The 25570-nt window shown below is 40.3% G+C and overlaps 2 protein-coding genes across 2 annotated transcripts; both read right to left on the reverse strand.

Annotated features, from left to right (window-relative positions):
• Positions 1-4523: 4523 nt before the first annotated feature.
• On the reverse strand, positions 4524-6068 carry LOC138894414 (cytochrome P450 94A1-like). Its single transcript, XM_070179112.1, has one exon. The coding sequence runs from the start codon at positions 6066-6068 to the stop codon at positions 4524-4526; it is 1545 nt and encodes a 514-aa protein (XP_070035213.1).
• Positions 6069-16205: 10137 nt separating this feature from the next.
• LOC138894415 (uncharacterized) lies at positions 16206-16700 on the reverse strand. The gene has a single exon (XM_070179113.1). It carries the CDS (start codon positions 16698-16700, stop codon positions 16206-16208), a length of 495 nt encoding a protein of 164 aa, XP_070035214.1.
• Positions 16701-25570: the final 8870 nt, after the last annotated feature.

Genomic DNA, 25570 nt, shown 5'->3' on the forward strand with positions numbered 1-25570 from the left:
CTTCAAATTACTCTACGGACCTCCAAATCTAAATTCGGACGCACGCCTAAGTCCAAATTCACCATACGAAGCTATTGGAATCATCAAAATATCATTTTGGAGTTATCTACAAAAAAGTCAAAACTTCGGTCAACTCTTACCATTTAAGCTTCTAAAACAAAAATCCTTCTTCCAAATTGGCCCTCAATCATCCGAAAATCGAACTCGACCACACACGTAAATCATAACACATAATACAAAGTTGCTCGAGACCGTAAGCCACAGAACGGGACGCTAATTCTCAAAATGAACGCCTGGGTCGTTACACCATTTGGTTTGCACCTAGGTTAAGGTTACAATCCTAGGCCTTTCTCTATTTGATAAAACTTCAAAAATATTTCAACCATTACTTGCTCATTAGTTAGTCAACTTTCTTAGTAGCTTAATTAGTTATTGACCTGATTCTTCAATCGACGATATACTGCTCCCTCTTAATAGCAGATGTCCATGCTTTGATTCGAAAGCCCTAGCCAATGATGAATCTTAAAAAATTGATACCCAATTTATTTGGACGATAAATCTAGCTATTTTGAGTCTCTCTTAAGTATTACTTCAACACATATTCTAAACTCCTCGTGAATTCGACCTCGACTCACGTTGGATTTATTGTAAAGTTAAACTAGTTGGAAAACATGGAGAAATTAAAATGCAAAAACTATTGGAGTAGACTGTAGAGTTTGGTTGAACCTCTTAGATGTTTCAAGGAGCTCTATGTTCTTCATCAAACTTGCTGTGTGTTAGCTATGGCGAGCTTACTTTTAAGTTTTACAAGACACTAATAATTGTTGTCAATATATTCTTTCAGACAAGAAGACATAAAAGGCAAGGCATAACCTGCATATTCTGTTCCACTGTCGAATGTCGACTATTACTCTTCTTTTCTTTACTTTTCTTTTCAACGGTTAACCAACAACCATATAGCATAGAGAACTTTGAAGATCAATCATTAAATAACTAACATAAGCAACTCTTGTAGTCCTTAAGCAATTAACGGATTGGGACATATCTCAAAGTACGCCAATATCACACTTTTTCCATAATAACAAAAGAAATATAGTGCAGTAGATAATCATGTCTTAGGTTTTATATATACGCGATCGCGAAGAACAGTGCACAGGACACCAGAAACAACAGTTTTACATGATCAAAATTGTCTGAAGCCTATCTGAAACTCACTCGAGCTCCTCATGCTCCAAACCAAACATGCACACCAGTGTAATAACATCATATAAACTCGTTCGCACGATCAAAATACCAAAATAACATCTAGAACCATGAATCGAACATCAAAACACATGAAATTCAAAAGAAAACTCAAGAACGTCTAGAATTACAACCAAGCATTTGAATCCTATCAAACAAACTCCGAATTGCATCAAATTTTCTAGACAAGTTTTAAATAGAAAAACGGACCTATACCACGTCCCAAAACGAAAATCCTAACCCCATGACCATAAAGTCAACCAACGGTCAAACTTAGAAAATTTTAAAACATTCAAATTGCTAACTTTCGGCAAAACAAGTCAAATCAACCTAGGGACCTCCGAATTCAATTCTGGGCATACACCCAAGTCCAAAATCAAAGTACGGACCTAATGCAGTCTTCAAATAAAGCTAATAGAGGTCTTGGAATACAAAAATAAGACTGGCACTCAAAATAACCTATCGGGTCGTCACAAGAATTGGTTGCCTCCCAACAAGCACTTTATTTATAGTCGTGGAATGACTTACACCAAATTTATCATTTTTTCCTCTACCTCGAAGATATAAATTATATCCCTAAATTTTATTCAAGCTTTCGGTTATGGTCCTGGGATTGTGGTACAAATACAAAAGAACCAAGCAAATAATGTTGCATTTTGCACTTCTTGGCCTTTAAGTGAGGGATGTCATTTTGTCTCCTTGGCATCGCAAATTTAAGAATGTATGCACTTTGTTTCCCATCCATTGACTCCACCATAGGCTCGGGGGAATCAATTCTCGTGTCACTATCTAAATACAATGTTGAAAAGTGTTTAGAATGAGGTACAACACGCTCCTACTCTAAAATAGATTTACTTTTCACATACTCATATGTACATACATTAGAGTCTTCAAGTGCAATATTATCTACTTTCTCACATGACTCTAGTGTACTTTTCTCAAAATATACATCGTCAACAAAAATATGATCGAATAATTGACTTTCCACTTTAAGTTCCTCAATTTAGCGTATAAGCTCCTTTTTAACTTCACATAACTCATAACTATTTTGTTGAGCGTTAGACGCAACAACCTTTACACGCAATTGAGCCTCCAAGTCGTGAATGAAATTGCCAAATTGGTCGATCTCTTGTGTCAATTCAGCTCTTCCTTCTATAAAGTGTCACATATCATTAGTAATTTTCTCACAGAGACCACCATATTCCTCTAATAATTTTCTGTGCATATCAAGAATGTGAACATCATGTTCCATATCATCCAATTCGTTACTCCTATCAAACTCACATGAATTATTAGAATCATCATAAAAGGGGATTGAGGTAGGATAACAATACTTAGGACAATTATTCCATTTGCCATAACAAATAGTACATAATTAATATGGTTCACACAACTCGGTCCTGGGAATATTTTTATATTGTTGCCACAAGTGAGGTCCTTTACAATATGGACAAGGATCACAAAAATAAAAATACTTATCATTCCACCACTTTTCGTTCAAAGATGCCATACAAAATATGTAATACTAACTACCCCTAAACTAAAATTAAAAATTTGAATAGATAAAAAGTAAAAATCTAATCTAGTAAAATAGTTAATTTCTAAGTCCACGACAACGACATCAAATATTTATTGCTCCCAAACGCACACGCAAGTATACGTGGTCGACAAGTAATAATGTGATAAATAGAGTATCGTTTTCACGAGGACTTGTGATTAACTATCAACCAAATTAAACTCAATAATTAATCTATTCAAGAAATTCCTAAGGTGTGATTATTAACTATAACTACTCTAGAGTCGTAAACTAGGAAACTAGAGAAAATATGTCAGCAAGCTTAGAGACTAATTCAATGGGAGAAAATATTCTAGAGTTATGGGTTAGCTAACAATCCCGTTGAGTCTTTCACTTAATTTGCCTAATTAAATTATCTAGTTTATTGGTTGATAAGGTTAAAATTACTCGTAGTATTCTCGTGAAGTACTACTCGCATATTCAAGATAACCTAACGTCTATATTCGTATAGAATTAGGATTAACAAGAACGCATTAATAATTCATGTATAATAACCACGCAAGGCGATTAGGTGTATCCCTATCATAACCGCAAATCCATTCCCCGTAATTCAGGTTCAAGATCTTACTCTACTCAATTCTATATGCAATCTAGAATTTCCTCTCCCGAGTTCAATCCTAGATTCGTAGATAGTATTCAATTGGTGATCAAGCAATCAAATAATTAAGCGCGAGATTGAATAAATAAATCAGTATGATAAAATAATAAGAACAATTGAAACTTCAAACTACAACGTTCATATAGCACCCACAAATCTAGAACTAATAAACTAAGAGATTAAAGGAAGAAAAGAAAAACTAGTGAAAAGCTTGCTCCAACTTGGTTTACATTCCGATATGTGAATTTCCCTTCAAAGTGGTGTCCTCTCCTCAAATATTAGGTTTAGAACCAATGTTATACAAGTTAGGAGCGTCTAGGAACCAAAAAAGATCTTCTCCAAGTCGAAATAGGATAATTTCCGAGATGGGGCGACCTGGGCAGCGCGTCGCGCTAGCTTGGGAGCTGAAAATTTTGGTCTTCTGTTTCTAGGGCCACAGGTCGCGCTACCCTGGACGCTACTTGTAAATTTTCTTCATTTTCTAGCTCCAACTCATGCGCATTCAATCCATTTCACTCCCAATTAATTTCTACACATATAAATACTAAAAGGCAACTCAACTCATTGCAATTACATATTAGAACCGATAAGAATAGAGCAAAATGCGAGGCGATTCTAATATAAAAATACATACTTTTGGCCAAACATTAATAATCCTAAAGTTTAAGAGAGTTGCACGCCCGACTTTTAACTAGTAGTTGGCATGACTATGTTAAAGATAGCGGTGCCCCCACCACCTTCAAATCCTGAGTCTGTAGCCTAGGCTTGTGATATTTTATTATGTTTAGAACTCTACTGTTCTATTGCTTCTCCCATACTGCCACCGTATAAATACATGATGTAAACAATTTTATGAGTTGTTGAATAAAAGCTATAAAGGATATATTTCTTGAGTTAATAATATTACTGTATTTAAAATTACAAATTTCAAAAGTATTATAATAGGCAAGGAAATGGGTGTCTTATGGCTATGGCCACTTATAATTGCACATAAAGAATCACAAATTTCATTTCGTTCTATTAACTCTGTTCAACTCAAATTATCACATAAAATTGGAGTATACTAACGTTCAATTTGTTCACGCGATATTAATTATATAATGCATGTTACATACGATCTACAACCTTTACAAGAAAACCATTAGTCATTTTTAAAGTGGAATTTGAGAAGAAAACAGGTTCACGATGTTCCTCCATCACCGGCGCCAGCACAAAGTGAAACCTACCTAAGACGGCGGCGACCACGCTTTTGATATGCGTGAAAGCAATCTCTTTCCCTAAGCAGATTCTTGGACCTCCATGAAACACTGGATATGTGAACGAATCCCTAGCCACGAAGGTCCATTCCCCGCCATTTTCTTCTGATCTCTTCAGCCACCTCTCAGGGCGGAACTCCGGCCAATCGGAACCCCACAATTCCGGCGACCTCCCCATTGCATACATATGATAAAAAACAGCCATCCCCTTTTTCACCTTTGTACCATCAGGCAACACATCGTCCTCTGTAGCTTCCCTTCCACCAAAAGGAACTGGAGGGTGAAGTCTCAAACTTTCACAAATTGAAGCGTGGGTATAAATCATGTCCCTAATATTACTACTCTTTTTCGCCTTCACTTCTTTAACAATTCTATCTTCCACATCTGGGTTTTTCAAGACTGACCAGAAATACCATGTTAAAGCTGTAATGACGGTATCCTGAGCGGCCAGAAGGAAGTTTATGGAGGAATCAATAAGGAACTCGTCATCATTAAATTTTCCTTCTGGGTTATTCATTAAGCCAGATAAGAAATCTGATGCATGATAATGATGATGATCAGTACCACTACTTACAACCTTCCGCCTGCTTGTGATTATTTCTCTAATAAATCCTCGGATTTCAGAGATGTCACGTCTGAGTCTCCTTTCGGAGCCCATGTTGAAAAATCGTTTGGCTTTCCAAAAAAATGAAAAGATCCTCTTCATGCTGATCTCAAATGCAGACTCGAAAGCGTCGGCGAAATGGGTCGGTGGAAAATTAGGTGAATTGGATAAGTAGGCCAGGTCGTGGCCGAGTGCCATTTGAACTGCAATGTCGAATGTGAATCTGCGTAGGATGTTTTGAAGGTCAACGACAGTATTATTGGCTGCTGCCTTAGAGAGAAGTGGGAGGAGACGATTGGAAATTTCATTTTCCGGAACTACAAAATTGGCAAACTTATGGAATGATCTGGAGTTGAATTCATGGCTAGCCCATTGTCTAAATTTTCTCCAGCGTTGGCCGTCTGCTAGGAAAACGTTGTCTCGGCACAAGTCATGAAGAACGACTCCGAATTTTCTGTGTTTGTGGTAGATTTCAAAGCGAGTCTTGAGAATGTGCTGAACATTGGCAGGATTAGAGGTGAGGATGTGAGGGTGTTGCCGTAGAGGCAAATGGAGGAAAAAGGTGGCGGAGGGTGATTTGTTAACAACCTCACACATCCATTCAACTATATTCTGATTGCGATTTCTTAAGATTGCTACAAGATGACCCAACAAAGGATATGGTCTTGGGAGTGCATCCTTATCATTATTATCAAACTTTTTTATCAAGTATGATCCAAAGTAGATGGAAAACAAGAGGAGCAAAGCTGGTAGGAAAAACAGCCAATAGAAAGCAAAATCATATTCCCCCATTGCTTAATTATCCGATCCGACAAAGAATAAAGAGATGATGGTGATCGATGATCTTCAGACTACCAAGTACTAGTTTATATATATTGGCTATCTTCCCCTACTAATCTAACAGATAAAACGAGCAACTTTAATTAGTATTGTAATTTATTTATTACAACATTGTCAATTAAACACTATATTTGTTACCCTTATTTCTATCATTATGTGCATGTGATTACTCATGAGTATGTTTCACCGATATGCGTTTTATCTCTACTTCAATTGAATGTACTTGCTTTATATTTTTCCGAGAGTCAGCGCTTGTCTTGATCCTTTTTGGTACCTCGCCAGAAAAATTAGGATAATATAAGAGGAAGATCTTAGGCCAAGATTTTCGTTGCGAGTTTTTCAACATTATAGAGTGGAGAGCGTGCAACCACATTGTCTTGTATTATTTGGCAAATATATTTCAATATTATTATACTTATAAGTAAAGCTTTTCATTTATGTCTAAATTCCAAGCAACAAAAGGAAATTTTTATAATAAAAAGGCAATAAATGCGAACGTGATCAAGACATATGCGATTGGATGGATGCCACTGTGATTGATTTGGATGGCAGAGAACAGTCATTTTTTTTTTAAGAAAAAAATCTTTTGGAATCATGGTGTACTACTATCTAAGCAAAAGAAACATGGGAAACATCATACATGCGCAAAATATGAATCAAAATATATTATCTATATCACTTTATCTTTGAAAGCAGATATGAAAATACTTCTAAAGAAGCAACTCCAAAAATAAATATGATATTGATCGTGCTGTGCAGTTTCCCAGAACTATATTTCACAGCTGGGCTATGCAACTGTACGCAAATTATCTTTTGAAGTCAACTTCTTAACTCTGATTGAGAAAATGAATTGACGGCATGATTAGTCCAAAAATATTCCCACAATTATTCCTCTTAGTTTACTTTTCCCAACTTCTCCAATGGGTGCCTTTGCTTTTGCTAAAAGGTAAAGTATGTCCGCACAGAATTCTTTTAAAAGAAATACACATGTAATTATTAAGTAAATATATGTGAAATATTCTTCATACATTTAATGAAACATTTATCAGTGAAAATAGGGGAAAAACAAACATAGTTACAATAATACAATTTTATGGCTAAAGTTTACAACGTTTAACTACAATTTTTAGTCGTCTCTGTTTAATAACATGTGGAATTCATTTTCCTCCTTCAACTTTGCTTCAAAAAAAAAAAAAACAATTCCCTCCAACTTTCAATAATAGGCATTCTCCTCTTATGTCAATTGTAGTTTTTAGAAATGCAAATATATATATTTATATACATTAGATTATCAACTTTGGAGGGAAGAACGTCTAAGTATTCAAAATTGGAGAGGGAATTTGACTTTGAAAACAAAGTTGATGAAGGGACGAAAATAATTTCCACCCTTTCCATAACATTGTTTACCCATATAACAATTAAATTTATAATGAGATTCTAAGAACACGTGATTTCACTTAATACCGATGGATAAATATGAAGATTAATAACAGAAATGAACTATAAAATAAAGCGAACCAGTGTTGAAACGGAATTCAACCCTCGAGTTAGGGTACCCTCGATTTAATTGATACCAAAATTGTTAAAAATAAAGGAAGCTGATGAACAAGTGAGTATAAGCTAAAGAGAGAGAGGGCGTTATATTGGCTTTTTTATGCCAGAACAATGTGTCTTACAAATGGTTAATACTCCCTTTTATATAGCAGAGGAGTTCTACTTAGGGTATAACTCTAATTACAGAAGAAAATCCCATGATTAACTAATTAATCATTCCTAATTTGATTTGTTCCGATATTTCTCTCGTGATCTTCGACCAGTCACGGATATTTCGCCTTTCCGTTATTATGTTATCTTCGATCTTGCTTGATGCATATCTCATTCGGTCTCGATCGCTGTTATCCTCGATCTCAACAGGTAACTCAGTTTTGAACTCGGTACCTTATCCTTGTGATTTAGTCCTTTCCGTTACGAATTCATCCTTCGATGCAACCTCTCAGTCTCGGTCAAGTAGTAAAATCGGATGGGCACGGTTTTAACCGTATACAGATAGTCCCCTCGTTTTTTGGAGTGTAATGATAAGAAATGAATTGAGCCTTCGATTTTCTACCTCGGCCTGTCATGACGTCATCCTCATGACGTAAGCGACGGAAGTGACCGAAACGTCCCATCGGTACAGTTTCCCAAATCATTAATGAGTGTCAGTTGGTGGTCGGCCACTAGTTCCTTTAAACCGTCGTCGTGAATCTAATAAATAGACCCCTTCTTCATTGATTCAAACTTTACTTTCACTTCCTTCTAATCTCCAAAGCTTTTACATCTCTTAAGTTCTTCTCTTTTGCAGATCTTCAGATTTTGCTGTTAATCTTTACTAAAATGTCAAGTCCTATTATCTTCCTCTCTTTTAAACTTACACAAAAAATGGCAAAAATATCAAAAACGGTACCACAAAAAGAAGCTGTTTCATCTTCTCAACCGGCCGGCGGGAAAATGCCGGTGGAACCCCGTCTTGAGGAATGCATTCCTGGGAGGGTGCGTGCTAAACTCTGATTTCAAGATCGATAAATCCTCGTCGATTCCTAGTCGATGCGAGCCAGTATCAAGGTGTATATGCTTGATAACTTAGGGATACCTTAAGCAGGTAAATAAAGACTGCAACTGGGAGGGTAAATAAGTGGTGATCCCGACCCCCGAAGAAGAAATCACCACCCATGTGGAAGGGTTTCTAAGTGTTTACACTTACCCTTTCACATTGGCCCCCCTCGACCCCGTCATCGTTGATTTTTGTCATCATTATCGAATAACCCTAGGCCAAATCCATCCTTCCTTTTGGCGAATTGTTATTCTGCTCCGATTTCTCCTGAGCAAAATCGAGAGGCTCCTTTTCACCCTCGTTCACCTTATCAGATTGTATAGCCCCCGCCTATATCGAGGTGGGTTAATAAAACTCCAATGTCGGGCTACCAAAGTACTGTTCTCGAGCATAGACGGGGACAAATATCGAGGTTGGATGGGCCGGTTTATTCGAGTGAGGACTTCCGACCTAATTCCAGCCGAGAAGATGCCATTTCCTGAGAAATGGAACATGAATCGTAAGTATCGTCTCACTGTTAGCTTCCGTGTATTATTTGTGCCTTTGTCTTTTCTCATCGATGTCTTTTTCCATGATGTAGCGGTCGTTTGGATGCCTAATGCGATTCCCGACCTCGAGAGCTGGGTTCAAAACCCGGCCTCGACCTCTACATATGCTGAACGCTCATGACGCGATTTATCAATGGGCCGATGGGAGGCCAAGACTCATGGTAAGCCCACTTTTCGTGTATGTGGTGATTCGATTAAGACGCCTTTCTTTTACTTATTCAATTTTCTTGTGTACAGGACTCGACAAGGATGCGGTCATGAGGCCCCTAATTGGTGAGAAGGAGACTTCGATCCTGGCACCGAAACCGGCGAAGGACAAAAAGAGAAACAAGACCCCAACCTTCGAGGATCCAGAACCTAAGAAGAAGGCAGCTCGTAAGCCGAAGAAGAACATCATCCTTATGACTGAAGACTCTGTTCAGCATCTAAGGGAGGAAGACGACTCAAGGTTGGTGGACCAAGTGGGAATGAGCACCGAGGCCCCAAAGGCCACTAAATCGGTGAAGGCTGCAGAGGCTCCATCTCAAGATGAGGGGGTCTCGGAAAGAGACTTGGGCAAAGTCCCCGAGTCATTGAGGATTGAATATGCTTACCACCATAATGAGACAACGGCGGGTATGACTATAGAGGCTGGTATCGAGGCCCCTCGAGATGGAGAGAATGCCCCAAGTGATCCACTTGGGGCAATAGAAATTGGAGGCTCCCCGCTGCTCCCCTCGTTTTCTGAAGAGATGATTCAAGAGGCTGAGGCCTCGATGACCCCCTCCATCGAAGGAGCCCATGGAAGGGAGGACCCCTTCTGTGATTACTTTACTAGGGCCGAAGATGCTACAGACTTGAGCGACTTAGAGGTTTCGAGAAAGGACTCGGGCGAGGCATCGTCCCTGTTCAACGAAGTGCAACAAGCTCTGAATCGGGTAAGCCTTAACTCCCTTTGTTGGTATTACCCTTGTGTTTATTTTTCTCTTCATGTTTAACTTTTTTTCTTCTTTCTGTGTAGGCCTCAGCACTTCATAGGGAAGAATTTTCTCGGTCTCAAGATGAGCTGAGTCGGTACGAGGCCGACATTCAAAGGCTTACTGAGGAGAGGAATTCCCTCAACCTTCTCGGTAGACAAAAAGAAGAAAAGATCAAGGACCTCTGAGCCGAGTTGGCCACGGATCACAAAGATTAGACCGACCTAATCAAGCAGGTAATGCAAATTTTAAAAGCTCATGGGCTCGATTCGGCAATGGTGGCTAACATTTCAATCTCACAACTACAGCAGAAGGTCGAGAGGATTGAGCAATTTTGAGAGCAGGTCGACATGATGAAGGCGGAGACCTTGGGGTGGAAAGAAAGTATGGACCGCTTTGCTACTGAAAAAGAGGGTGCTCACACCCAATTGTCATCGGTCGAAAGTCAGTTTCGAAGAATGAAGGAAAAGAGCTCAACTCAGGCAAAAAAATATAGGAGCTTGAGCTCGGTTGGCTTCTGAACTTGCAAAGGCCAAATCTGAAGATGAAAAGGCAAAGGCCGAGGCTGAGGCGATCATGACCGTCTACCGGGCCGCTGAAGCCGCTCAATTCCAAGCGATAAAGGTACTGAGACCGCTCAAACTCGATCACATTGGATTGCTGAACTCGCCAAATGCCAATCTCGGAGGAAAACCCTCGAGGAAATCCACGCTCGAGGTTTCGATCTTACCGACGAGATAATAAAGGCTAGAGAGCATAAAGCTGATGCTGGAGCGTTGGCCTCTTTCGATGATGATGGAAGCAAGAACGGGTCCGAGAATAGGGAGGACCTCGATGGGGAAAAAGCTGCCCCTATGGAAAATTAGGAATCTTAGGCTTTTTCTTTTTTGATCTTTTGTGGGGGACCCTGATCGGTCCTTGTAAATATCTTTGTATATATAAAAGATCTTTTTTCTGTTTCATTCATACTTTATGAAAAATTTTCTCATAAGTTCGAGGCTTAGGCAACTTGATCGAAGCCGGACTAGTGTAGTCTTAATCGAGTGAGTACTTGCTCGAACTCGGAGTAAGATGACCCTTAGGTTTTAATTGAGTGAGGATGATTTCTCGAACTCAGAAATAAAATAGCCCTTTAGGCTTTTGAATTAGGCCGATACAGCCATAGCAAAAAGAATGGCTTTCTCCCCCTTTTCGGCTTGAAAAGTTTATTGTTTAATCATATAAAATCTGTTACACCTTATCATGAAATAAAGGGATTTTCTCGAGAGTTCGAACGATTTCGTGCCCATTTGGGTTTTCTAGGATCGATATTATTGAGACCCTTTGTTTCGTAATGCCTTAGCATATTATAAAGAATTTGTTCGAGAGTTCGAACGACTTTGTACCCATTAGGGTTTTTGAGGGTCGATATTATTGAGACTCTTAGTAATTCAGCCGAGGGTAGCCTTTTTAATCGGTTTATGAAAATATTTGAAGACATGTTTTATAACAAAATCGGACGTCTCCGAACCATGTTAATTTAGCCGTAGACTTTAGCTTGGGATTCACCTTTTGGGCTTGTTCCCCTGTTATACTTCGAACTTGTTCGAAGTATCAGTCCCCGAGTGGGGTGGCCGTGGCCTATAAAATCGAGGATTTCCTTTTTAAGGTCTTACGATCTCGAGGTTTTAGTAATTCGATCATGTCGAGTTTTTGGATGGCAGTCCCCGAGTGCGGGGTCAATTGTTCAAACTTTAGTTGTGATCGGCCCGTAAGGCAATTTCCACAATAGATCACAAACACGACATTGTAAAGTAAATATTTCTCTAAGGTATGAAATATCTGGCAAGGAAAAATACTTTTTTCAATAGATTAACATGCGTACATATTTTCCATAGGGCTCGAGTAATCTACATGGGCATGGTTCATTTTACCGTTTGACCCTTACAAAATTTACCTATCGAGACCTTGTCGGCACGAAGAATTTTCCTTGTAACTATCCGAGGGTGATCCCCCCAGTATTTGAGGTTGATTGTAAAGGAGTCTCGGATACTGTCGAACTGCTCTAAGTTAGCACGAACAATGGTTGCCTTGTTAAAAACCTCACCAGAAAAACCCATTTGGGACAAAAACTGGTCCAAGGGAAAAAGAGTGCAACGTGTGCTTTCAGACCTAAGGGATTTGTTGTTGAAGAATCCTTTGGTGTCTTCGATTAAACACTTGCAAATGGTTAGTATAATATAAATGAAAATGGAGAAGGTCGTACCTTAGCAGTAATATCGTTTGAGGAGTGATATGTTCCAATTGTTTGGTAATTATTTGTCGTTCATCGTGCCAAGTTTGTAGGATCCTTTTCCGATGATATCGAGGACCTGATATGGTCCCTCCCAGTTCGGGCCAAGTTTTCCTTCGTTTTGATCTCGAGTATTGAGGGTGACCTTCCTCAGAACCAAGTCCCCGATTTTAAATTATCGAAGATTGGCTCTTCGATTATAGTACATTTTGATCTGCTGTTTCTGTGCGGCCATTCAAATGAGGGCGGCTTCCCGTTTTTCATCTAGCAATTCGAGGCTTGTATTCATAACCTCGTAATTTGACTCTTTCGTTGTATATCGAAACCTGACACTGGGTTCCCCGACTTCAGCCGGGATCAGAGCTTTGGTGCCATATACTAAAGAGAACGGTGTCTCCCCCGTACTTGATTTTGGCATTGTTCGATACGTCCAAAGGACTTCGGGCAATATTTCTCTCTATTTTCTCTTAGCATTGTTCAATCTTTTCTTTAGATTTTGAATGATGGTCTTGTTTGTCAATTCGGCCTGTCCATTCCCACTAGGATGATATGGCGTTGACAAGATCCTTTTTATTTTGTGATCTTCGAGAAACTTTGTCACTTTGCTGCCGACGAATTGCTTTCCATTTTCGCATACGGTTGCAGCTGGCATCCTGAATCGGCATATAATGTGGTCCCAGATGAAGTCTATGACTTATTTCTCACTAATTTTCTCGAAAGCCTGTGCTTCAACCCACTTAGAGAAATAGCCAGTCATAAACAAAAAAAAATTTAGCTTTACCTGGGGCAAATGGTAGAGGGGCGACGATATCCATTCCCTATTTCATGAATGGCCCTGGGGATAAGACTCAATGGAGTTGCTCTCCAGGTTGGTGAATCATCGGCGCATAACTTTGACATTTGTCACACTTTCGAACAAATGCTTTTATATCCTTTTCCATATCAGCCCAATAGTATCCTGCTCTGATGACTTTGTGAACAAATAATTTGGCACCAGAATTATTTCTGCAGGTGCCCTTGTGGATTTCTCATAGGATGTAGTCGGTATCTCCTGGCCCTAAACATATTGCTAATGGTCCATCGAACATCCTTCTATATAGTGTTCCATCTTCGGTCAATGTGAATCGTGCGACCTTCGTACGTAGAGTCCTCGATTCCTTGGAATCTGATGGAAGCTTCTCGTTCTTTATATACTCGATATATTTGTTCCTCCAATCCCAGGTCATACTTGTGGAGTTGATTTCAGCGTGGCCTTCTTCGATTACTGACATTGAAAGTTGTACGACAGTCCCCGGGCTAATCTCATCGTCTTCGACTGATGACCCCAAATTTTAAAGGCATCGGCCTCGATGTTTTATTCTCCAGGCACATGTGGTAGGGTCCATTCTTTAAAACTATGTAGAGTCACCTGTAATTTGTCCAAGTACCTCTGCATTCGATCTTTTCGAACCTTGAAGGTTCTGTTGACTTGATTTACCACAAGAAAGGAGTCACATTTAGCCTCGATGACCTCTGCTCCAAAACCTATAGCTAGCGTGAGATCTGCAATCATGGCCTCATATTCGGCCTCATTGTTAGTTAACTTGGAAGTTTTGATAGCTTGTCTAATTGTATTACCTGTGGGTGACTTCAAAACGATGCCTATCCCGGACCCCTTCACGTTCGAAGCGCCGTCTGTGAAGAGGGTCCACACCCCCGATGATGTACCCGACTGTAATAATAGTTCCTTTCGACCTCGGGTATGAGGGCTAGTGTAATGTCAGCCACGAAGTCCGCTAAGATTTTAGCCAATCGGCCTGATAGTCGATATCGTACCCACTAATCTCAATGGCCCATTTTGCCAATCGGCCCGAAAGTTTAGGCTTATGAAAAATATTATAAAGGGGATAAGTAGTCACCACACAGATCGGGTGACACTGAAAATATGGTTTTAATTTCCTAGAGGCGCTTATTAGGGCAAGCGCCAATTTTTCTAAGTATGGGTACTGGGTCTTGGCCTCACCTAAAGTTTGACTAACATAGTAAATAAGAAATTGCGTACCTTGCTCTTCTCAAACTAGGACCCCACTTACCGCGATTTGCGATATTGATAAGTACAAGTAGAGTCGCTCGTCTACTTTCGGGGTATGAATCAGTGGTGGGTTCAGGAGGTACCGCTTTAATTCTTCCAATGCTTGTTGGCATTCCGGGGTCCATGCAAAACTGTTCTTCTTTTTGAGTAGTGAGAAGAACCTGTGACTTCTATCTGAAGACCTCAAGATGAATCAGCCTAGGGCGGCTTGAGGCGCCCTGTTAATCTTTGTACGAACGTAACATTGTCGAAGACTGTGATGTCTTCGATTACCTTAATCTTATCGGGGTTGATTTCGATCCCCCATTTTGATACCATAAAGCCAAGGAACTTGCCCGAGCCGACCCCGAATGCATATTTCTCCGAGTTGAGATTCATGTCATATTTTCTTAGTATATCGAAGGTCTCCTGCAAATGTGTCAAATGGTTCTCTTCTCGCAGGGACTTAACTAGCATATCGTCAATATAAACCTCCATTGATTTACCTATTTGTTCTTCAAACATTCGATTTACTAAGCGTTGATAACTGGCACCAGCAGTTTTAGTCCAAACGGCATTACATTATATTAATAGGTACCGTATTTAGTGACGAACGAAGTTTTTTCATGATCCTCCAGGTTCATTTGTATTTGATTGTAATCGGAGTAGGCATCGAGAAAACTAAGGATCTCGTGGCCGGCTGTGGCATCGATCATATGATCGATATTCGGTAGAGGAAAAGAGTCTTTAGGACATTCTTTGTTTAAATCTTTATAGTCTACGCACATTATAAGTTTGTTTCCCTTTTTAGGGACTATGACTACATTTGCAAACCATTCGGGATATTTTACCTCCCGAATGGATCCTATTTTGAAAAGTTTGGTTCCATATTCCTTGATGAATGAATCTTTTACCTCGGATTAGGGCCTTCTCTTTTGTTTTACCAGGCGAAACTTTGGGTCCAAGCTCAGTGGATGTGTAGTGATTTCCAGTTATCATATCGGGTCCAACAAAATGTGGAATATCGACCCCACCAATGATTATGTGAATTGTGTGTTGTGGTTCTTCCTGGTTGTTTTTCCTGTTCACATCCCTGTCTTTAAAATAGTATTTAGCTCGATCGCTTAAGAATTCTCGAAGGTGACCCTCGTTGAATAGACGGGTCACCTCCTCCCTTAGTTGCCTGTAGTCTTCAGTTCTATGACCATGTGTACCATGGTATTTGCATATTTAATTGGGGTTTTTTTGGGATGGATCAGTTTGTAGGGGTCTGGGCCATCTAGTATCTTTGATTTTCCCAATGGCTGACACAATACTTGATGCGTCGATGCTGAAATTGTATTCTTATAATCGTGGTGCTTTTGTAGGATCGGCATATGTTTTGAAGCCATTTTTGCTCATGAGCTCTGTCCTCGATCGTTCCTTCTATCATTTAGGATGGGATTGCGTCCTGGGCTGTTGTTTCTATGATCTGCGTTGTATGGTTGATACTGATCTCTATTCGACCGGGGTTCTCTATTGATATACTTTTAAATTCTATCGACGAGCCTGTTTGGATAAACAAAACTGGAAGGGGTCCCCAATTGATCATCTTCGACCCTGATCTTTGACTGGTATCGATTATGTACATCGGCCTAGGTTACCGCTAGATATTCAATTACATTCTATTTTAGCTATCGTGATGCCACCGAACTGTGTTCGTTCAAAACCTGAGTAAAGGCTTGAGCAACCCAATCGTGTGTGACCGGTGGTAGTTCTATGCGTTCCATCTGGAATCGAGATATGAATTCCCTCAACATTTCGTTGTCTTTTTGTTTCACCTTGAAGAGGTCTGACTTCGTAGTTGTAACCTTTATTGCTCCAGCATGTGCCTTTACGAAAGAGTCTGCAAGCATGGCGACGGAATCGATAGAATTAGGCAGCAAATTATGGTACCATATCATTGCTCTTTTCGACAAGGTTTCTCCAAATTTCTTTAGTAAAACTGATTCAAGATCATCGTCTTCCAAGTCATTCCCTTTTATTGCGCATGTATAAGAAATGACATGCTCATTAGGGTCGGTGGTCCCATTATACTTAGGAATTTCTGGCATTCGGAATTTTTTCAGAATGGGTTTCGGAGCCCCACTTGGAGGGAAAGGCTTCTGTACAAATTTCTTTGAATCCATACCCTTTAGAATCGGCGGTGCCCCCGGTATTTGGTCAACCCAGGAGTTTTATGTCTCTACTTTCTTGTCATTTACCTCGATTTACTTTTCTCCCAATTCAATCCGTTTAGTGAGCTCCTCGAGCATTTTCATAATGGCCGGGTCAGTCCCCGATTCGTTGGCATTCGACCTTTCCAGCGTAGGCTCGGTCCTGTGGACAACTTCTGGTTCGATCCTACTAGGTGTTTGATGATATTTTATAGTTGTGCTATAGCGGCTTGTTGATCCTGTAACATTTTGAATATCAATTGGAGGCTAACTCCACCATCTTCTTTGCCTTGCATACCTCGACCACCTGATCGAACTTCCCTGCGTACACTACCTTTGGGATCAACGCCCAAATTTACATTTAGGGCAACATGTGAACTGACATATACGGGATTTGCAATTGGTGCTCCCTCGAGGTCAGCCTGAGGCACCTCAATTCTTATGGTAGCTATATTTTCATTTTCCCCGTGAACTCCGAGGCTGTTTTTACCATGTGAAGGCGCTGCTTGAGAGTTTGACATGTTTATCCTGAACACAAATTTTCTTACGAGAACAAGTGTAAAGCACTGTGTGTTATCAGAATCAGTATTAAGCAATCACTATTATCCTAGGCCCCACGGTGGGCGCCAAACTGTTTACCCTTAAAATTGGATAAGAAGTAAACTTATAATAAGGTTCTAAGGACACGTAATTTCACTTAATACCGATGGATAAATATGAAGATTAATAATATAAATGAACTATAATGTAAAGCGAACCAGTATTGTAACGGCATTCAACCCTCGAGCTAGGGTGCCCTCGAATTGATTGATACCAAAATAGATAAAAATAAAGCAAGCTGATGAACAATAGAGTATAAGCTAAAGAGAGAGCATTATATTGGCATTTTTATGCGAGAACAATGTGTCTTACAAATTGTTAATACTCCCCTTTATATAGTAGAGGAGTTCTATTTAGGGTATAACTCTAATTACATAAGAAAATCCCATGATTAGCTAATTAACCATTCCTAATTTTATCCGTTCCGAGATTTCCGCCATGATCTTCGACCAGTCACGGATATTTCACCTTTCCATTATTATGTTATCTTCGATCTTGCTCGATGCTTGTCTAATTCGGTCTCGATCGTTGATGTCCTCGATCTCGACAGGTAACTCGGTTCTGAACTCGGTACCTTATCTTCGTGATTTAGTCCTTTTCGTTACGAAGCTATTCTTCGATGCAACCTCCCGGTCTCGGTCAAGTAGTAAAATCGAGTGGGTCCGATTTTAACCGTATACAAACATATTTATAATGATGAGACTTTTTCATGTCCAAAATTTAGCTAAAGACCAGTAACTTTAGGCCTCAAGTTATGAACGACATTGTGAGAAACTGATTTGTCACCAATAATCTTGATTTTGTAGCTACTATTACTCAATAAATAGAACTAATATATTTTTTTATGAAAAAACTTTACTATATAGAAACCTTCGCAGAGGCCGAGGCACTTGATAGGATGGCCATTTCGGCTATGGAAAAGAAGGTCACATAGCTTTCTAATACCGTTCAAGCGGCAGAGATCAGAGGGGCCTAGGGATAAACAGTTTGATAGGCTTCAAGCTCAATTAAAAACTCTATTTGAGTTTGGAACTTACTCATTGCCCCGGTCTCGTGAGTTATCGCTTGAATTTCTTCATCCTCCACCTGATCGTTCTGCATGTGCGAAAGATGAAGGTTCAAATAATGGAGAAGATGTGATAAAAAATACTCCTTAATATTGTTTGTATTGCTAACCCGTTCTTGAACTATATTGTGCTACTATTAGTACTCTTATAAATTAGTTTATACTTATTTTAGTTCTTTTGAGTTAGTATCTTCTTGTTGACTGTTGTATGTGTTTTAGTTGGCAATTGAATATTTTGATATTATTGTAGTTGGTGTTTTATTTGGGGATCGTTGTGAGGTGTTTGTATTTTGGAGAATATTGAATATAACTATTTTGGTTGATTGATAGCACTGTAGTACTGAATTGAGCTATTTTGTATGGTATTGTTTATTTTGGCAGGTGGTGTAACTATAAAACTATCATATTCTGCAATATCTTTTCCCCGAAAATCGATCGATTACTATCCAGTTCAGTCGATTTTCTCATGAAAAAACAAAATTTTAAAATTTTTGACCATTGTTGGTTAGTTAGTACCCAGAATTCATAGCATAAACCGACCGAAGTCAGGTTAGTTAACTAGAAATTCTTTAAAGTATTTTGCTAGAACCCGACTGACTTCGGTCGATTTATTATTTTCTAAAAGTAATAAATATTTGGATACTAAGTGAGATCGGCCGATTTGTTTACTTTTTTAAAAAAGTTGAAAATATTGATTGGCTTTAGTCAGTTCCCATTTTATTCATTAGATCGCCTGTTAGAGAGAAAAATAAAATTGGTTCAACTGATCGATAGTTTCGGCTAGCTAGAACTGACCGGCTTCTGTTGGTTTCCTATACCTACCATATGTTTTCCGACTTGCCTATTTTTTCCCCTTAAAATCGGACAACAATTAAACTTATAAGTGGTTTTAAGGACATGTGATTTCATTTGGCACAAACTGATAAATGTCAGAATTAATGCTAGGGATTAATTGTAAATAAAGCTAACCAATGTGATGAACAACCATGACCCTCGAGCTAGACCGCCCTCGAACCAGCTAAATATGATATTAAAAAGTATGCACATTAACAACAGAGCTTGCAAGAGAAAATATGATATATTGCCTTGTTATGCGTGAATGTATGATGGTTACAAAATGATTAGGACCCTCTTTATATAGCAAAGGAATCCTATTTATGGTATAATTCTAATTACAGAAGTAAATCCCACGATCCTCGCTCGATCACGGATATCTCGGCTTTCTGTTATTCGGCATAGCAGGCCTCCTTCGATCTTGCTCAATATCTTTCTCGCTTCAGTTTTGCATTGACCTCGATCCTGATCGGCCATTGATCCACGAGCTTACCAATCTATCTTTGTACCATGTTCCGATATAACTAAGGTCGGGCCTTGATCGTCCGTCCCGATTTTGGTTAGTCATATCAAATTAGGCAAGCATGATTCTGACCGTATACAGATAGTCCCCTCATTTTTTGGAGTGCAATGACAAGAAACGAATTGAGTCTTTGGATCTACCCTCGATTTATCATGGCGTAAGCATCATGACGTAAGCGGTAGGGGTGAACAAAATATCCCATCGATTTAGTTTCCCAGACATTTATGGCGCGTCAGTTGTCGGTCGGCCACTAGCAACTTTAAACCTCGTCGTGGAACCCATAGATAGGGCTTTTTTTGCACTGCTTCAAATTTTACTTTCAATCTCTTCTGCTATAATCTTCAAAGCTCCTTGCATTCCTCAAGTCCCTGATCTGCAAATCTTCAAGTTTTATTGCTAACCTCTTTCTAAAACACCAAATATCCTAATCTTTGTTCACAAACTACGCTAATGCCGTGGCCGTAGTTGAACGTCCCCTTGAGGACTTTGTTCCGACGAAGTGTGCTACTGCTGCTGATTTCAAGGTGGAGAACACACCCATGATTTTGGGTCGATGTGAACCAATGTCGAGGTACATGTGTACGATTACGGAAGGTCTCCTCGAGAAGGTGAAGGAGGAGTGCAACTGGGTAGGAAAGGATGTAGTAATCCCTATCCCCGAGGAATCCATCACAACTCACATGGAGGGGTATCTAAGTGGCTGTACTTACCCCTTCACGATATCTCCCTTAGATCCTATCATTGTCGCCTTCTGCAAGAGGTACGATGTCACTCTAGGCCAAATCCATCTGTCGTTCTGGAGGATTGTAATCCTTTTTCGATTCTTTGTATGAAAGATCGAGGGGAATCTTTTTACCCTCGATCACCTCATGCGCAATTACGGTCCTCGGCTTTATCATGGAGGCATGGTCAAGCTTCACCGCCAAGCCACCAAACCCCCGTTCTAGAGCATAGATGAGACCCGAGACCGAGGTTGGATGGGTGGATTTGTCCGAATAAAGACTTCAGATCTAATCCATGCAGAAGACATGTCGTTCCTCGAAAAGTGGAACATGAAATGTAAGTACCGTTTTGCCTTTGAATATTCATTTCGTCGTTTTGCTTCTTGCCTTCCCCTTATCTAAGTTTTTGTGTTGTAGTTGTGGCAGTTGTGCCGAATGTGATCCCCGACCTAAGGCGGTGGGTCGAGGGGTTAGTATCACAAAAATTTTACTCCGAGCGTGCCTGGACAGAGTTATCAAAGGTCCAATGGGAGGCCCGTAACCATGGTAATCTTTTTTCCTTAGAAATGTTTCTATTCGGGTTTTGTTATTGTGTTTACTTATATTTGTCATTTTGCAGGTCTCGGGAAGGATGTGCTCGTGAGGCTCCCTTCTGCGTAAGGAGAGGAATTTCTCCCCCCATCCGCCCCAGAGTAGAGAAAAGAGAAGAAGAGAAAGGAGGCTCTGAGTCCTCCAGGATCGAAAAAGAAAAAGCCGGTTAAGAGGCCCTGTAAGCCTAAGGAAAATGTCATCCGCGTATCTCTGGAGTCCGCCCAACGAATAATGTATATGACTGAAGACGAAGACGGAGAAGAAGAAAACTATGAATTGATGACTCGTGTGCGTGCTGGCATGAAGCTTTAAAGAACTATTGGACATGCGGGAGCCGGAGTAGCGTTTCCCCGATCCGATGAGCCCGAGCCAGAAAGAGTCGAAGATGCCTTACTTTGAGGCGGGGAGGCTACCGAGGAGGCGATCGAGGCCGGTGCAAAAACCGAGCTCGAGGCTCCCCGAAAAGAAGACGATGCCTCTAAAGACACACTTGGGACAATAGTGATCGGGGACTCCTGCTCATTCCCTCTAGTTCCGGATTCGATGATACATGACGCTTGGGTTAGGAAAGCTTGTCACGGAGAGGGGGCCCACGGAGAGGAAGACTTTTTCTATGGCTATTTTGCTGACGTGGAAGATGTTATTAGTTTGGATGATTTGGACGTACCGAGGAAGAACTCGAATGAGGCGTCCTCGATCTATATACTGACTAACCGATTCTCGTCCCCCAATGTTGAACCTGATCGTAAGAGGCCTCTTATCATCTCGATCTCGAAAGATACTCAAGTTTTCCCTGCCCCCATAGGGGTGGAAAGTTATCTTCGATGCTTGATCACTGAAGAGGACCAGGCAAAAATGGATGTAGTGGATGTTGCATGTTTGTTCAACGAGGCCCAGCATGCTCTGAATCGGGTAAGTATAAGGGACGTTATCTTTTTATGACTTTGAATTACAGATATCTCTAACATTTACTTCCTTTCTCGTAGGCTTCAGTGTTGCACCACGAGGCCTTTCTCTGAATCCAAGAGGAACGCAAGGCCGAGGTCCGGGGCCTCAGGGAGAAATGTGATACTTACAAGCTTCTTAGTGAGAAGCTTCAGGTAGACCTGGTGGAGGCTCGAGAAGAGTATGCCGAGATGGCTAAGCAGGTATTCTGAGTTCCTCGTGATAGCAAGGCTGAGTTGGAGATAACGACTAACGATCCAATTCTGCAGGTTCGACAAATGTTTGAACAGATCAAGGACTTCCAAAAGAAAATAAATGAAGTGCGAGCCGAGGCTGAAGAGTTCAAGGGATGTATCGACATTCTGGCCACACAGAAGGAAATATCTCAAGCAGAGCCGGATTCGGCTAAATCATAGCTTCTATATGCAAAAGAGAATGCCTCGGTTAAGGTGCAGAAGGTCGAGGAGCTCGAGTCTAATTTACCAAATTTGGTCAAAGTGCTCGAGGTTGCCAGATCTGAAGTGGTCGTGGCCAATTCTAAGGCCTAGACTACTTCGGTCCAATACAGAGTCGATGTCGAAGCCACTCTCGAGCATGCCAGGGTCATGGTTGATCATTCGAAGTGGCAGGCCCGAATGGAGGCTCTCGAAGGGGTCATTGAGCAAATTTTCGACATATCTGCCAAACTCAAGATCGCCAAGACTGAGGAAGCAAAGGTTCGAAAGTTAGCATTTCCTGACGAGGCTTCCGAGAATACGAGCGGATCTGGTGGAGAAGACTCTGAGGGTGAAGAAACTTCCTCTGATAATGACCATGCTGCTTAGGCTTAGTAATTTTTGTTTTTTCTTCGAGGCCTATCGGCCTTTGTAAAGAATTATTTTTTGATCGGGCCATGAGAGCCTTGTAAGAAAAACTTTGATATATGAAAACTTTTTTCTTTCCATGGTTCCCGAATCCGTTGTCTTTTAGTTATTTTATGCAAATGTCAAAGTACTTTAGTGCAAAGTTATATGGTTGTATTCAACGGTCTCAGATCGGACATTCGAACTTAACATGAGGCAGTTTCCGATAAATCGGAGCCAAGTGAGATCATTTATCTGGACTCGGAATAAAGTAATCTTTGAGTTTGATGTTCGAGTGAGAATGTTATCTCGAATTCGAAATCAAGTGGCCCTTAGGCTCGAAGAACAGTTCCCGAGTGGGAATTTATTCAAACTCGAGTTAGTAGTCGAGTAAGAGTGATATTTTGAACGAGAAGTGAGAATAGCACTTAGGCTTTCGTATTTTACCAATCTGGCCTTTGTAGAATGATCGTTTTAACATATATAAGGCTTTCTACCCCTTTTTGGCTTTCAAGAATTCATGTTCGTAATGGTTGTAATGCCTTAGCATGAAATAATGAAGTCGTGTTCGAGAGTTCGAACAAATTGTTGCTTTAATTGCCTTTCTGGGTTAAGGCATTATCAGAGTTCGATATTTATCGACATTCTTTCTCAAAAATATCTTAAGTATTAGGATTCTACCGAGGGTAGCCTTTTAGAACCTGTTTTGAAAATGTTTGAAGGCCTGTTTTGTTACGGAATTCGGACATCTACGAGCCGTGCTAATTTGGTCGTAGCCTTTTAATTCAAGATTTTCCCCTTGGGCTTATTTTCACGGAAAACTTCAAGCTTGCCCTAATTATCAGTCCTCGAGTGGGGTGGTCGTGGCCTATAAAAATCGACGTTTGCCTTTTTAAGGTCTTATAATCTCGAGGTTTTAATAATTCTATCTCTTCTATTTATCTCGTCTATTTTTTGGACGGCATTCCCCGAGTGTGGGGTTAGTTGATCAAACTTCAGTTGTGATCGGCCCTTAAGCTTGTTTACAAAATAGATCAAAAGTATGAAATTGTAAAGTAAATTATTTTTAAGGCATGAGATATTTGGCAAGGAACAATTACTTCTCTTAATAGATACACACGTATATGTTGTATGTCAGGGCTTGAGCAACCTATATGGGCACGGTTCACTCGATCGTTTGGTCCTTACAAAATTTACCTATCGAGACCCTGCTGTCACGAAGTGATTTCCTTGCAACAAAGTTGACATTCGGGGGTGATTCCCCCCAATATTCGAGGTTGATTATAGAGAAGCCTCAGATATTGTTGAATTGTTCTATGTTAGCACGAACAATGGTTTCCTAGTTAAAAACCTCGCCAGAAAAAAATAATTTGGGACAAAAACCGGTCTAAGGAAAAAAGAGTGCAACGCGTGCTTTCAGACCTAAAGACTCTGTGTTGAAGAATCCATTGTCGTCCTCAATCGAGCACCTGCAATTGGTTAACTTAAAATATAAATGATAATTGAGAAGGTCGTACCTTAGAAGTAGTATCGCTTTAGGAGTGATACGTTCAAATTATTTGTTAACTGTTCGTCGTTCATCGTGCCGAGCTTGTAGGATCCCTTTCCGGTGATATTGAGGACCTGATATGGCCCTTCCCAATTTTGACCCAGTTTTCCTTCATTCGGGTTTCGAGTGTTGAGGGTGACTTTCCTTATCTCCAAGTCCACAATTTTAAAGCGTCGAAGATTGGTTCTTCTGTTGTAGTACCTTTCGATCCGTTATTTTTGTGCGGCCAATCGAATGAAGGATGCCTCACGTCTTTCATCCAATAATTCTAAGCTCGTATTCATGGCCTCGTTATTCGATTCCTCTGTTGCATATCAAAACCTGAGGCTAGGTTTCCCGACCTCGACCATGATAAGAGCTTCGGCAGGATGCCAAAGAGAACTGTGTTGCCCTTGTGTTGGATTTCGACGTCGTGCGGTATGCCCAAAGAACTTTGGGAAATATCTCTCTCCATTTTCCCTTAGCATTGGTCAATCTCTCTTTTTATGATTTTGAATGATGGTTTTGTTGGTCGATTCGGCTTGTCCGTTCCCGCTGGAATGGTATGGCGTTGGTAGAATCCATTTAATCTTGTGATCCTCGAGAAATTTAGTCACTTTGTTGCCGATGAATTATTTCCCATTGTCGCACACAATCTCGGCAGACATCCCGAATCGACATATAATGTGGTCCCAAATGAAGTCTATGACTTTTTTTTCTCTGATTTTCTCGAAAGCCTGTGCTTCAACCCACTTAGAAAAATTATAATGATTAGATAAAATAAACTGAGCTTTACATGGAGCCGATGGTAGAGGGCCGACGATGTCCATTCCCCATATCATGAACGTCCATATGGATAAGACCGAGTGGAGCTGGTCCCCGGGCTAGTGAATCATCGGCGCATACCTTTGGCATTTGTCGAATTTTTGGATGAACTCTTTGGTATCCTTTGCCATATAAGCTCAATAATACCCTGCTCTAATAACTTTGTGAACCAGTGCCTTCGTGAATCTCCTGCAGGACATAGTCGGTGTCTCCCTGTCCCAAACATATCGCCAATGGCCCATCAAACATCCTCCTGAATATCGCTCCATCCTCGGCCAAGGTGAATCGTGCTGCCTTCGTGTGTAGAGTCCTTGACTCCTTCGGATTTGATGGGAGTTTCCCGTTCTTTAGGTATTCAATGTACTTG

Source organism: Nicotiana tomentosiformis, chromosome 6 (assembly GCF_000390325.3).
Source record: "Nicotiana tomentosiformis chromosome 6, ASM39032v3, whole genome shotgun sequence".
In the NCBI taxonomy this organism is placed as follows: Eukaryota; Viridiplantae; Streptophyta; class Magnoliopsida; order Solanales; family Solanaceae; genus Nicotiana; species Nicotiana tomentosiformis.

What these genes read in the sequence shown, in the direction of transcription:
- LOC138894415 (XM_070179113.1), bottom strand. Translation starts at nt 16,700, where the DNA reads ATGGATTCAAAGAAATTTGTACAGAAGCCTTTCCCTCCAAGTGGGGCT.
- LOC138894414 (XM_070179112.1), bottom strand. Translation starts at nt 6,068, where the DNA reads ATGGGGGAATATGATTTTGCTTTCTATTGGCTGTTTTTCCTACCAGCT.